General features: G+C 36.1%; 1 protein-coding gene across 1 annotated transcript; it reads right to left on the bottom strand.

Moving 5' to 3' along the window:
• Window positions 1–1,876: 1,876 nt before the first annotated feature.
• Window positions 1,877–2,897, bottom strand: LOC122844721 (complement C1q-like protein 4). The gene is made up of 3 exons (XM_044140439.1): window positions 2,687–2,897; window positions 2,450–2,590; window positions 1,877–2,256 (listed from the first exon to the last, which is right to left on the bottom strand). The coding sequence occupies exons 1-3, from the start codon at window positions 2,814–2,816 to the stop codon at window positions 1,982–1,984; spliced, it is 546 nt and encodes a 181-aa protein (XP_043996374.1). The 5' UTR covers window positions 2,817–2,897; the 3' UTR covers window positions 1,877–1,981.
• Between the last annotated feature and the right edge of the window lie 12,340 nt (window positions 2,898–15,237).

The raw sequence follows: 15,237 nt of genomic DNA, 5'->3' as shown, positions 1-15,237 counted from the left end.
CCAGATGCCACTACATCTTGCAAGTATGGCCCTTTAAGAAACTATTTTAAATGTTTTTTTTTTATATATATACTTAAAATCAACATTTATATAAAGATACAGCAAATAAGGTAAAAGAAATATTCAGAAAGAATAAAATAAATACATCAGATGATGAGTGAAAAAGGAGAAGAATTGAGATTTATATTTACCCAACAAAATCATTGGTGCTAATATTATTAGTAGAACCCAAACAATCTCCTACAAAGTGGAGCTGAATATTTTATTATTTACAGTCAAATTCAATAAATTAGAACATGGGTTCAGCTGAGGCCTATTTGTCAGATTTAAAATGCCTTCTGTAAATAATCTTTGAGCAGGTATTAACCACACTTTACATTAGGCTCTCATTTCTGTATTTAAAACGTTTATTAAAACAGTAACTGAGTGCTACACAAATAAACTTCATTGATTTTATTGATCTGATGTAATATTCTAATCTTAAAAGTTGTGTTTTCATTATCTGTAAGTGGAAATGATCATAATTAACAGAAATAAAGGCTTGAAAACATCACTCTTTGTGTAATTAATCAACATAATGCATTTCAATTAGTGAAATGGTTTACTGAATTAATTGCACTTATCAATGTATTCTCATATTGTAATCCATTGAGTGGGTCTGTATATTTAGCTAATTGGTTAATACTATTGCCCTGGATTATAAATATGACAGGACATATAAACTCATTGCTTTCAACTACTGGATGTCTTTCCACAACATATTGCAAGGAGAGTGGTTAGGAAAGTAATCTCCATTTCTAGCTGTTAAAAAACTGCAAGAAATTGGCAGATCTTCATACAATATTTGAAAAAGTCATAGGGAACTGGTTGGCATTATTAAAGTTTGGTTATCTATCACAAAAATTGAATTCATTCATATATATATATATATATATATATATCTCCACCTATTTTCTGTTCACCCTTGTCCCTTAGAGGGGTCAGGGAGCCAATCTCCAGCTACGTTCCAGGCAAGAGGCGGGGTAAACACTGGACAGGTCGCCAGTCTGTCACAGGGCAACACAGAGACATACAGGACACACAACCATTCACACACACACTCACACCTAGGGAGAATTTAGAGAGATCAATTAACCTGACAGTCATGTTTTTGGACTGTTGGAGGAAGCCGGAGAACCCAGAGAGAACCCAGCATGCACAGGGAGAACATGCAAACTCCATCCAGAAAGACCCTCCGGCCGGGAATCGAACCCAGGACCTTCTTGCTGCAAGGCAACAACTCTACCGCGCCACTGTGCAGTCTCATATATATATATATATATATATATATATATATATATATATATATATATATATATATATATATATATATATATATAGAATGTTATCATTCTGCTCCATATGAACTGATAACAGACTTACTGTCAAATCATAAACTACCTACCGTAATTTCTAAAAGCCTCAGACAGCTCTTTGGACCTCATGGTTTCTACCCTCACTTCAACAGTCAGGACCACAACAATCGAAATGTCTCAGGTTTAAATAGAGCAAAGCTCTTAAAATTTCTCTAAGAATTTTTGATGTTATTAAAAAATTAAAGTAATAAAATACACAATAGAACATGAAGAAAATGCATTTTCTTTTTACAATTTTTTTTTTTTTTTACAAAACAATTTTTCCCACCTAAAATTATTAGACTCAAACGCAAGTTTATATTACTTACACATAATTAGACGACTGCAACCCAGAGTGAGTGTGAATACAAAAGATCTAAAGAGTCAGAAAAAATGATTGAAGTCTATAAGTCTTGTAAAAAACAAAGAAAAAAAAGAATTGGCAGCAAATACTAAATGAAGAAAAATACAGCACAACTTGGTAGAGTGTTATGTTTTTATTTTTTTTATGTTTGTAGTTTTCAGTTACACAAAACATTCAAGAGATGACATCATGCGTTTTGCATTTTGGTGGTCAGGGGTTTCCCTCAAAGAGGGAAGACAAGGAACCCGCTGAAGGTGCTGAGCCGGCTTTGATCTGCAATGGTCAGGTCGTTGTCCCAGATCTGGATGTAGATCTCGTTCCCCTCCTCCAGCTCCAGCGCCACTCCGTTGGAAGCGCTGGCTTGTCTCCCTGCTTTGTGGTAGATTGCGACAATGTTCTCACTGTTTTTCTTCAGTCTTGCGTTCAGCTTCCCTGTCTTGCCAACTATTCCGGTGAACCGGAAGTAGTAGAGTCCTTTCACTGGGGCTGTGAAAATTCCTGCAGGCAGATAGGAACAAAGAGCAAGGTCCAAACATCTCATCAGTGTTAGAGAGAGAGATGCCGACACCTGGACAATGTACAATGACCAACAACTTCAAAACTTCCATTGTTGTCCAATGTTTAATATCTTTAATTACAGACCAATGCAATACAAGGTAAAACCATAACTAGTAGTAATAGTTGAAGGTACCTGTCTCTGGATTATACGCATTGCCAATGTTCGTTATCACGTTCCTGAACTCCAGAGTGTGACAACTATCAAAAGGCCCTATGGAGGTCCAATTCTGCGACTCGAGGAGTGCAGCAGTGAATGCCACTTGAGGCCTGTTGGCTTTGGAAGCACAGATAATTTCCATTAATAACCTGAAGCTTGTACTCACTACAACATAAACATGACTGAAAGAGATGAGGAAATCAGCTAACTAACCTCGCTCTTCGTTCTCCCTCTCAATTTTCTCCAGTCTGGCCATGATCTGCTGGAGTTGGGTTTCTATGGTTTCCTGGGATCCAACCAGACCGCAGACCAACAATGTCCCAAGAAAAAAGAAGGACCTCATCTTTGCTGTAGGCAAACTTCACCTGCTGCAGTACAAGCAACACTGTCCTGAACTTGAGAAGGATTTACCTGTTTATACAGCTGCTGTATATACTGATCTTTGGACTGTGCAAATAAAACTCAAACAACAAGCGGCTTATTTAAAAATCTTGGTAGATGGAGTCCAATGTGCAATTGTATATCAAAAAACTTTCATGTGAGACAGGTCTGAAACAACATGCACTGTTAACTAAACAGCCAGTGTGAAAGTATCTCAAGGTTTTAATCAGGCATCTCAGATGTCTGAGATACACAATTGTTCATGTATATTTGTATTTTGTGTGTATAAATGTCATCTCTCTTTTATTTGAGTGCATAGACAAGTTGTCCACTTTCCTCTCTTTCACAATTTACTACTCTACAATTTGCATTAGTTGCTGTTATCTCACTTTACCATTTATTTTATCTCAGATATTGATCTCTGCAAAGGGAGGGAGAAAGTGAGGAAAGTGGACAATTTGTCTGTGCACTCAAATAATAAAAAAAAACGAGAGATGAAATGTAAAAGTTTATATAAACAGAATAAATAAATATATACATGAATATTTTTTCTCAGTCTGAAGTTAAATTAGACCTTTCTTATCTAGTTTTAGATCAAGTTTATCATAAGGTGCAAATAAATGAAAAAAAATCAATAAATCAGTGAGCGATTAATTTAGGAATGGATGTGACCTCATTAGTAGGTTACATCCAGCGTTGTGCTAATGAAGCGTGCTCATTGAAACGTTAAGCTAACGGTATTCAGGCTTTATATGCAGGTGAAGAGCTTGTGGAGGATTTTTCAGTTTCACCTGTGGTCCCCAGATATGTCTTACTAGCTGTTGTTAACACATTAACAGATATTGAGCCACACTGCCAGTAAAGCTCAACAAACTCCGGGTTGTTTGTCTTCTTGTGACCATTTGATAAGCACAGAAACAGAACTGTGACGATTATAACCTTCTGGGTAAAATGAAATATTCACCTTTCAGTACTGATGCACAAGCCCTTTAAAATTACTTCAAAACATGTTGATGTTATCATAAAATAAAACCTTTAAGGGAGGTTTTTAATAACTGGTCATTTTTGGGAAGTTAGCATAAATATCTATGGAGATCAAACTGGTCAGCACCCTGTCCAGGACTACAGAGCCTTGAACCCTGTCAGCACCTGAAGCAACGACTGCTTACAACCAAAAGGTAGACATAAAAAATGTGACAAATCTGGCTGCAGTCAGATAAGTGTTGTATTTTGAATCAACTCCCCCTCCTCCCTTAATAACTGTGTCACCAGGAACTTTGCAGTAGTTGCATTAAGCAGTTTTGAGGGCTTAGCCGCCCAAAGTAGTGAATAATATTTCAAATTAATAGAATTTTTCAACATATAAAAATCAATATAAATTGAACTGTTTCCATATTTTCAAGTTGGCACACAGTTTCACACAGTAAAAATATAGATGCTCAGCCCATCTCTCTTGTAACACATTACCTGAACAATGATGGCTGAGAAACTACACTGTTAGCCTTTGCTGTATTTTCTACAGCTAAATACCGGAAAATGCCCAGTAAAACTAACATAAAACATCTTTACAATTAGTTACTGTAATTTGCATTGCATTATGGGTAAAGGACATAGTATTACAGTAACTTACTGTATGTTTTGAAGTTGCAGTAATTTACTGTTTACACATTGCAGTAGTGGTACTGTATTTATAATATCTTGCACTGTTAGCCTTTACTGTATTTTTTACAGCTAAATACCGCAAAATGCCCAGTAAACTAACATAAAACATCTTTACAATTAGTTACTGTAATTTGCATTGCATTATGGGTATAGTACATAGCATTACAGTAACTTACTGTATGTTTTGAAGTTGTAATTTACTGTTTACACATTGCAGTAGTGGTACTGTACTAATAATGTCTTTGCGCTGGCCATGTAAGAATTCTATTTGATTTCCAACGGTCATCATAGATGTTTCATCGTGGTTCTCTGTTTCTGTATTTTTACTCCTTTAGTGGTTAACATATTTTAAGGCAGAAAGAGAGCATGTATTTTTGTTTTTTCACATCCTAGCTAACATTAATATGCAGTTTATCTAGCTACGTCATCAAGGGTGGCTTCGCTTCCAACGTTTTTCTGATGACGTTTGTTTTAAACTCCGAAGCTTTTTCCGTCCAAGTGCAAGTGCAGCTCTGTCGCCGTGCTGTGGGCTCACACTGCTTCAGCTCTTCGCAAGACAGGTAAAAAAAACACTTAGAAAACTGTTTGAAGCCAATGTATATTTTAGATGGAGCTAACGTAACTTATAGCATCATGCTATAATGCTATAACTTAGCATGAGGTGAAAGATAGAAAAATATGATGGTGTTATTTTTTGAGCTGGTTCGGAATTAACGTTAGCTAAGGTGCTAATTTTACCGAAGGTTTTAGCTTGGCTTTTGCCGCTAAATCTTCCTCGAGCGACTAGCTTTGGGTTGAGATAAGCTCAGTGATGAGTGTCTGTTAGCATTGTTGTTACATCCTTTGTCGAACAATATAACGTTAACTGATAATTGATCCCCCCCCCTTTTTTTTAAAAAAATACATCTAACTGTTCATTTGTTTAAACCATGACCTTGCAAATTTTAAGAGTGCAGATTAGCTAGGTCAACAAGGATGAATTCTAACGTTGTTCTTTTTTTTCTTTTTGTCAGATGACTTTTTTAACTCCCAAGCTTTTTCCCTCCAAGTGGCTGTGCAGTTTTGTCCTGCTGAGTGCTAACATAGTTTCAACTCTTGAAAAGACAAGACAACAGGTAAAAAGACAGCTCTTCAAACATATTTGAAGCCACAAAATAATCTGGAAATGTAGAGGAGCAGCTAACCTAATCTATAACTTTGAGCTTGCTACAGCTAGTTAGCCTGCTAAAGTATCATTACATCTCCAACATAGTGTATAAGAGTCTGTAAATGAGGACAAAGGTGGAAAACATTCAAGTGGTTTCTGTTATTTTTTGAGTTGGTTCAGCCACAGTGGCAGGTGGACAAAAAAGTTAATTTCCAACCCTGGTTACATATAAGGACTGTTCACCTGTTTAAACCATGCTCTTGCAAATTTAAAGTTAAGTCAGTACTAACAGGTGCAACTATGTACAGGTGTAAATTCTGCAGCATTTGTACTTCAGAATTTAGAGAATTTTGTACTCATGTGAAGAAACATCAACACACAGCTAATTATCGGTTTCGTTGTGGAATAGAGCAATGTCCTACTTCCGTCAGAGAAAAATAAAACATTTAGAAGAAAAAGAGGACTCAATCTTCATCTTGGTTGATGTAATTTTATATCGACTCTTAACTTAAAACACACATCTTAAATCAGAATTGTTCAATTAATTTGTTAAAGGGATCAATTCACCCAAATTACAAACATTTTGTTAACCCATATTGTACTTAGCCATTCAGATACTGTATTTGTGGAATGTAATGCTTTAAAAAAATTCATTTAGCCTCACAAACTGTCATTCACATCCGTTGTTTCAGAGTGGTAGCAGGATGTAGGGGTAAAGTCTAGTCTAGTCTCCGGGGTGAGGTTCTCAAAAACCTGTTGTAATCTGGGTGAACTGGCCCTTTAAATATAAATTACTACCAGTAATTCATATTTAAGAGTTTTCCTTTTATGTTTCAAAGGTATCTTCCACCAAGATGTCTGTTGAGATGGAAATGACCTTACCTACAACACCAAGGGTAATCATGCTTGGTAAGAGGAATATTTTCTATCACTATAATTTTTTTGTAGCAATGTATGTAATAGTTATGGTAGTCTGTACTTTTACTCACTAGCATTAGCCTGACAAGGGTTTGTCTATTTTAGGAAATAGCTTGATGTCTGCAACCTGGTGGATGGTCAGTATGGAGAAGAAGGTATTTTTCGAACCTGAGCAACTACATGACTTTGCCAGTGTCCTTGCTGTCTTTTTTGGGTCATATTATGACTTCAATCTGGAGTATCAGGAGTCAGCATCCACCACGCTGGAGATGATACAACTGTAAGTACTCTACACCAAGCCATTTATGAATTAAATTTAATGACAGTTTGACTGATGATGAAGAACCATAGCTGATTGCTGTATTGTATGTCTTCATTTTAAAAAATACAATTAATATATTTTATTTCTGTTAAAAGATTCTTTGTGAGGATCAATCCAGATGTTGGTACCAAATGCACAGCCAAAGTCAGTACAAGCTGCAAGATGGGAAGTCTTGTCAAGAGGAAAGTAGTCAGTGTCAACTCCCGGATCAACACCTTCCTCAAACGACTCGCTGAATTTGAATAGAGGACTTCCAACTAGGTAAGCATTTTACCAAATGTTTATTATTTTATTGTCTTTTCCTCCTATCTTGCATGTTCTGACTTTACTTTAGCCTTTTTAATATGATTTTAATGATTATTTATAAATGGCATGCGATTCCTACACAATAGCCCTTTAGAGTAGCCTGCATCTTTTCTGTGTCCGTGGTAAAAAGTGGATGTCGCTGCATCTCTTACTAAATCACAGAAATGTTTAAGTGTGTAGTCGTTTAATTGAGGTGTTTTTTTTTATACTATGCAGTTTTCAGTTTATTAGGCACACCTTTGCAGTAATCCATCAGCACCAACAAAATGACTAAAAAGATTGTTATGACATGTTGTACTTCATCGTCTCCTTGGGGACATTTGCAGGGTCTCAATACAGTACGCAATCGTTTGAATTAGTGAAGACTGACTGACTGCTTTTGCCATAAACAATCCAAAAACCTGAAGTGAAGCCAGTCCTGCTCATTCTTTATGCAGCTTCTATTATCACTTCAGTGTAATTGATTTTTTTTTTTAAACAAATTATCAACTTAATGCTGCTTTATGCCAATGATTTTATGCATTTGGACATTGTCACTTCAGTTTAATTTGTCAGCCTTCCTGTTGATTTGAAAATGTAGATAACTTCCTGACCATCTCATGACCTCCCACATCGTCTTATTCTTTACAGTTCAGCTTCCACAAGATGGATCCCACTGATTTTGTTTGACAAATGGAATAAAAGTTCTTCTAATGTAGGAAATGCATCTGATATAACAATATTTATTGATATGAATGCCTACCATATAGTACATTATCGCACTTGCACTGTTACTGTGATGTATTGTGTAACAGAGCACATTTAAGCTACTGTTAACTGCTTTCTGACAATGCAGCCTCTGCTGGTTTTTTAAATGAAGTATATTCTATATATTTTTTAAAAGTCAGTCTTTAATAGTTTATGGCTGGTACTTGATGCACACATGTTCATGTTGCTACATACATGTGCCATAAAAATATTGACATGACCTGTAGTGTGTTCTATGGTTTTGTTGTTTTATAGCACATTGTATATTATATTGTGACTTTGTTCTTTATGACATTGCGAATATATAAATGGATTTTATTTCAACAAATCTGCTGAAAATAAATACCTGTTTTTATTCACAGTACTTGGACTAAAATTTCTTTTGTGAAACTTTTCGGTTTATGGTAAAATATTCTTGTATTAAAAAATGTAAACTTTAATTTACAGTAAAACTGACATTATGTTGTGAAACAAGTTTACAGTAGACCAGCTTTACTATAAAATACATTTACAGTTTTATGCTATAAACTACATTTACAGTAAAGCAGTTATAACTGCAAATCACACTCACAGTAAAAATTAACTGTGAAATATCATAACAGTAAAGGTACTGTAGAATGGTGATTACAGTAACTTACTGGCAACACTGTTAGTAAGTTGCCAGTAAGTTACCGTAGAATGGTGATTACAGTAACGCATACTGGCAACACTGTTGCCAGTAAGTTGCCAGTAAGTTACCGTAGAATGGTGATTACAGTAACTTACTGGCAACACTGTTGCCAGTAAGTCGCCAGTAAGTTACTGTAGAATGGTGATTACAGTACCTTACTGGCAACACTGTTGCCAGTAAGGTACTGTAGAATGGTAATTACAGTACCTTGCTGGCAACTTACTGGCAACACTGTTGCCAGTAAGTTACTGTAATTACCATTCTACAGTAACTTACTGGCAACAGTGTTGCCAGTAAGGTACTGTAAAATTACAATAAAAAGTCTAACAGTGTAGCTTATTTGTATAGAACATATCACCAACAGAGCAGTTCAAAGTACGTCATAAAAACCTGATACAGTAAATATATTTTCTATCAGCAATAAACATTTTCCATTTTGTCAAATGTTTTCATTATAATCACCAAGTAAATACACATCGAAAATGTTGATTCATTTTCCCACCATTGGGAACCAAAGACAACAGATGAGTTTTGGCCTTGAGTTAAAGGAACTCATTGTTTCGGCTATTTTGCAGTTTTCTGGAGGTTGGTTCCAGGTTAGTGGAGCATAGAAGCTGGATGCTGCTTCTCCATGTGTGGTTCTGGTTCTGGTGATGCAGGGTACAACCCGAACCAGGAGACTTTAGAGGTCTGGGAGGTTGAATCCATCCCCCAGTAGACTATCAGGCAGGCTGAATAGTTTCTAAAACTAGTAATAATACTTCACAAACCTTTGCTGAATGACTCATTGTAGTAATGCTGGAATACAAGTGCTACAAAAATTATCATGACAGGACAGATGTTATTCTTGTTTCTCTCCATTATTTTTGTATTTTGTTTAATACTTCCTTTTAGCAGCAAACTCCTTTCCTTGTCACTCTTTGTTGTCTGTGGTTGTCATCTTTCTCACAGTTTCAGACAAATCCTGTGAGCATGTACCTCGGTATGCAATAAGCTGTGGCCGACTGCAGCTTTCAGTGGCGTTGTTGAAACAAGAGCAATAATGTTTCTGCTGCATGGCCCATTTTCTTCGGCCTTATATGATGCTATGATGCTCAACTTGTCACAGCATCTCTCAGGACAAGGAATACATTAACAGAGCGGATTATATATTAGATGATCTTGGACAAGTGCCTTACAAGATGGAAATAATGAAGTGCAAGAGGGATTTAGTTTTTTCGGCTTTATTGGGCCCTGCAAGGCACTAAAAGAAGGAGGGATTTATCATTTATTCTGCTGACATGATTTATAATTTGCAAATGAAGATAAAGTCCATCAGGACAGTTGAGAACCTTCCTTCTCAGTATAGTAGTGCAATAGTTCATGGTGGAGTGTGGTAAAATAGCCTAACAGATTTTGACATATGGATGTTCAATGCTGTGAGTCTGATAAGAGATTTGAGGAATTCTCAAAATGATTTGAATTAAGCAATTCCAAGTTGTGGCAAATGATCTAATGTTCAAAGTTGAGGACATTCAACAAAACTGCCAACATGACCAGGTCTCACAGTGAAAGCAGACTGCAGGATGCTAAATAAGACTCCATAAATGCTACCATGTAAGTTAGGGACCTAAAAGAGCAGTGACATAGGAAGCTTTTCAAAAGTGAGGCTTGAGTAACTTCTAAATACTACATAAAATGCAAACGAAGCATATTTGAATGCTTTACCCCATAATCTTAATTAGCAAAATTCAAGTGTTGATATTATGTTCATCTGGAGTTTTCGCTGGATCAGTGCCTTGTTTTGCCATTTCTTCCAGTTATTGCAGTATTTTGACTTGCTGGTTGTGACCAGTTATTTTTTCATCCAAGCAATTCTCTGATTGGATGAAAAAGATCTGACTGTGACCAGCCACAATCAAACCAAGAACAAACTACATGAAAGTATAAATACTAAGCTTTCTAATAAAGTTAAACACATAGAAATCAGGACAAAAAGAAAAAAAAAACATCAGGATGTGGCCATTTGAATGCTGGCAAACAAGATTAGAGTGAAAACAAGTATCAAAGTTTCAAAAGTCTTGTCTCCAAAACTGACCAACTACCTGGGGATGTTAACAGAAGCTTTTCATTTACAGTATTTGCAATAAGCCCAAACTCAGTTTTTACTGTCAATGGGTATAACTAGGAAGGTGTGCAGATATATAATTAGAAATATATATTTGGAAGTTTTCATCTTTTGTTCCATTTTTCAATTAGTGCTTGTGCTTATTGAGAGTTTCTCAGCTGGCTGGAGAATGCCTTGGTGTTACATCTACTAGATGCAGTCAGTCAGTGTGGACTGCATTAAGATATGTATGTCTTGCACAACATTTACCCTGACAGCAAAAGTTATCTGGGCCAAACATGGTGAGAACCAGTGGACCAGTGAACAAACCTGGGCGTTTTTCTTTTACCAACAGGGCGATGTGATGGCGATGTTAAGTATCCATCTGTTTCTTTCAAACTTTCATCTTAATGGCTGAAATCAATAACTAAAGTGTGTAAATGGCCATTCACAGACAGTGTGTTCATCAGCTGTGAGACCCAAAACAGGTCAGATTTACTCCATAAACCAGCTGAATTCAAACACAAAATTTAACATTCCAATACCTTCTAAACTGCTCTCTATAACATGGAGTGGTTTCTTCATGACCCTCTCATGACGCGTCACAAAGTGTGGTTTATTTACATACACTTGGATGAGTTGTGAATGGATCATAGACGAGGCAGAGCAAGAGTTCAGAGTTGACTGCGTGCCACAACATGTATAGAGAGGGTGGAATTTAAATGTGCACACCACAAATTAGTGCTTCTTTCCCCCCCTTGTATATACTCTCATATCAGTCTCACTGTGCACTTAGGTTGGTGGCATGAGAATAATGCCATAATATTGCAGTGTTTGAAAATGTGATTGTCTTTAAACACTAGGAAAAGATGAAACACCCAAATCCCTTATGGGCATGTTGTTATGAAAGTACATGCCTGTGCAGATCAGAAATGAGAAGACACAATTAAACTTGTATCATAGGTGTCACAGGAGGAGAGCACTGCTTTCTAAAAAAAAAAAAAAAAACATGAACACCAGACTAAGTTTAGTCAGAGAGAACAGACACACAATGACCAAGACTTCTGCAGTAATGATTTTTGGCAGCTCAGTCCAATATATATATATATATATATATATATATATATATATATATATATATATATATATATATATATATATATATATATATATATATATATATATATATATATATATATATATATATATATATATATATATATATATATATATATATATATATATATATATATATATATATATATATATATATATATATATATATATATATATATATATATATATATATATATAAGCAGAAAGCTAGTTTGAGGATGCATTGCTGCAGTAGGATTATAGAATCAACCACATATTACTACTGTTAATAAGTAGCTTTAGTGTTTCAACTCCAAGCTAAAATTATTCTCTAAACACAATAAACTAAGGTTCTGTTTCAAGGAAAAACATCCTGGTTAGAACTGGGGCTTTTCCACTGCAGTCATGTTGGCAAATAAAAGTCAGCTCTTATCCCATACCGCTGAGACACAGCAAGATTAACTGCTCAGGATTTCCAAGCAAAACCCCCTCAGTAGCATTTGGAGCTCCAATTATGTGAAGAGAGGTTCAAAGCCTCCGAAGCCGCAGTGTGTTATGGATGTCCATTTTCTTCAGATTGTAAAATGCGCGTCTCTGGGATGCTGGCAGCCAGGTGACACCTCTGACTCCCAAATCTTATTATCTCGGCCTCTGGTCAGTGAAGGACGATATGAGCTCAGTCAGGTAAGGAATAAGCCACCCAGCAAGTCTCAGTCCAAAACAAACAGGCTGCACAGTTCATAAATTTCTAAAAGTACAAGAAAAGAAAATGGAAATATCACAGAACATTATTCTTTAATAAGAACCTAACTATAGTTTTCACACATTATTAAATATTACTGTTCTGATGAAAGAAAACTCACCTGATGTGTTTGTTCGTATCACACAGATTGTTGTCTGTCACAGCAGACGTAGGAACAGTGCGCTGAGCAAACTTCTTTTCTTTTATTCATCAGGGGTGCCTTTGTTCTTTTATGATAAAAAAAAAAAAGTTTGATGTGTAGGCGCCAGAGAGCAAGATCCCACAACATGAAAGACTTGAAGAGAACAAAAATAAAAAAGAAGGCAAAACCTTTACTTTAGTCACACATTTGACAGGAGCAAAGAGAGCAGCCTGCAAGGTCACCTTCAGAAGAATACTTCAGAAATCTTAAGACAGAAAAATGCATAAGCTCCATGAGGAGCTGAAACACCACATCTTATCTATCTGTACAGTCACCTGCTCAAGCCAAAGGAAATATAAGCATATTCTTAGCTAAAATGTCTGGGTAACTTGTAACATTGTATTTTATTGGCATTTCTTTTGGTGAAATATCAGCAAAAAGTGCTACATGACTGGAAAGGGGAAGGAATATGATTCATGGCTTTTAGTATGCTTTGCATAAAACACCTAAAAGAAACAAAACCAGCAAACAAATGAGAAAAACATGGCAGCATGCATTTTCCTTCTAAATGCACTTGGTAAGGAGATCCTGACTCAGACAAGCAGTCGAGAAACTCATGGTAGCTCTGGAGGAGCTACAGAAATGCACACTGAGTGGGGAAATATCTAGACTGAATAACTAGCTACACACCACATAGATCTGGAAAGGTTGGAGACGAAATCTTAAGACTTTGCAGGTAAGTATTGATAACAGCAGTATCTGAGACTGAAAGCTATTTGGCTTTATTATTTCCTAATAATCATGTGGTGCACTGATTTTGACTGACATCACTCGTTCTTGTTTAGTTATGGTTTGCTAAACCAAACCAATTACCATAGATTGCTTTTTTTTTTACATCCACTCAAGGAATTTTACACGTAGAAGAGCCGCAAGGTTCACATTTGCAAACACGCACTTTGGATATGGAGAGCTCAGTCTACAAAAGCAAATAAATAAAATGAGTGCAACCTGTTCATGAGACGTTCAGTGGTGTTGGACTTTCAGAGACTTCTTGCTCTTGTCTGAAATTTAACACACAGATGAAAGAGTGGTATTGATCTTGTCATCCAGCAAGTCAAAAGAAAGTGCATTCGTCCTTTCACTTTAATTTAGAGACTAATAATAAAACAGTGGACAACAAATCAAACTGCATCGAGCAGAAACTTTTATAAGGCAGCAGAAATGTAAAGTGCAGGCGGTAAAGAGCACTCAGCCTGTTTCAGTGGGAGAAGTCACTCTGCTTTATGCAAAAACACAAAAATGGCCAAACTTGAAATGTAAGGCTTCCTTTAAAGGGGATGTGACAGCCTGTGCTGCATGTGTGGCTGACATCTAATTAAAGGTGAAAAAAGCCCCTCTTTCACTTATTGACTTTCATGGCGGCTGTGCTCAGATCGACTGAGTGAGGTGTTGCTGTCATGCTGTGGTCTTTGTGTGAGTGCTGTAGCCAGGCTTGCTGAGAGCACAATGGATCTCTGGGGAGGGGAGGTTCACATTGATCCCCTTAAAGCCTGAACTGCAGCACTGTGTCGGAATGACAACAACATTCATCATCTCACCGGTCATTTGTAACGACAAAGCAAGAGTACAGTGCAGGAAGGTGCAGGAGCAAGTTGTGCTTGGAATGGAGTGGAGAATCTGGATAAGACTACAAGTGATGAGCTTCGTGAGATAAAAAGCTTCAATTAACTGATTAGTTCTGAACCTTTCATCAACCTTGACCCATATTGTAGTCCACAAAGCAGGTTATTCAAGAAATAGAACATTTTCATAATTAAGGTTTGGTATTTCAGTATTAAAAATAATATTTCTCAAAAAATCTGAATAGTCAAATAAGAGTAAAAGGAATTTCACTACAGAAATCTTATGACTAACATAAAACAGGTAGTTCTGCTAGCAGTTGTCATGCAGATGACTGTTATGATGTTTGATTTTGGATTTGATCCAAAATGCAAAAAGAAACTTTGAAATGCCATTGAATAACTATGTAAATAAATAAATATGTAAAAATGTAAAAATACAGAAAAATACAGGTCACATACAATGTCTTGCAAAAGTCATCATCCCTCTTGGCATTTTTAAGAGTTTGTTTAAATGTTTGTAAAGTAAAATAAAAATATATTCTCTAAATATTTTTTAAATAAAAAAAAGATTGAACATTGACTAAGTCTATGGCGCTTCTAAAGCATTCAGGTGCGACCAATTACCTTCATAAGTCAAATATTTTCAGAAAGAAAACTTCTCCAATGTGCAATATAAGTGTCTCATGATCTGGTATATGTAGATCTTTTCTGACTGGTTCCAGAAGCTGCAACATCACCACTAAACCAACAACTCCATCAATACCAAGGACAGCTGAAAACAAGTCAGGGACAAAGTTGTTCAGAAACATAAATAAAAAAAAATTAAATCTAAATTATTGATGATCTTCTGGAGCAACATCAAATCCAGGAATGAGCAAACGTTCCACTGGCAAGATGTAACAAACTCATAGAAATGTCTCCTTG

The sequence above is a fragment of the Gambusia affinis genome, linkage group LG15 (assembly GCF_019740435.1).
Source record: "Gambusia affinis linkage group LG15, SWU_Gaff_1.0, whole genome shotgun sequence".
NCBI classification, from domain to species: Eukaryota; Metazoa; Chordata; class Actinopteri; order Cyprinodontiformes; family Poeciliidae; genus Gambusia; species Gambusia affinis.
The sequence above is the reverse complement of the archived record's forward strand: the minus strand, read 5'-3'. Positions and strand labels throughout refer to the sequence as shown.

Coding starts and splice junctions, on each gene's coding strand:
- LOC122844721 (XM_044140439.1), bottom strand. CDS start 2,816: ATGAGGTCCTTCTTTTTTCTTGGGACATTGTTGGTCTGCGGTCTGGTT. Junction 2,591..2,686: donor GAGGGAGAACGAAGAGCGAG/GTTAGTTAGCTG, acceptor GTGCTTCCAAAG/CCAACAGGCCTCAAGTGGCA. Junction 2,257..2,449: donor TGCGTATAATCCAGAGACAG/GTACCTTCAACT, acceptor ATCTGCCTGCAG/GAATTTTCACAGCCCCAGTG.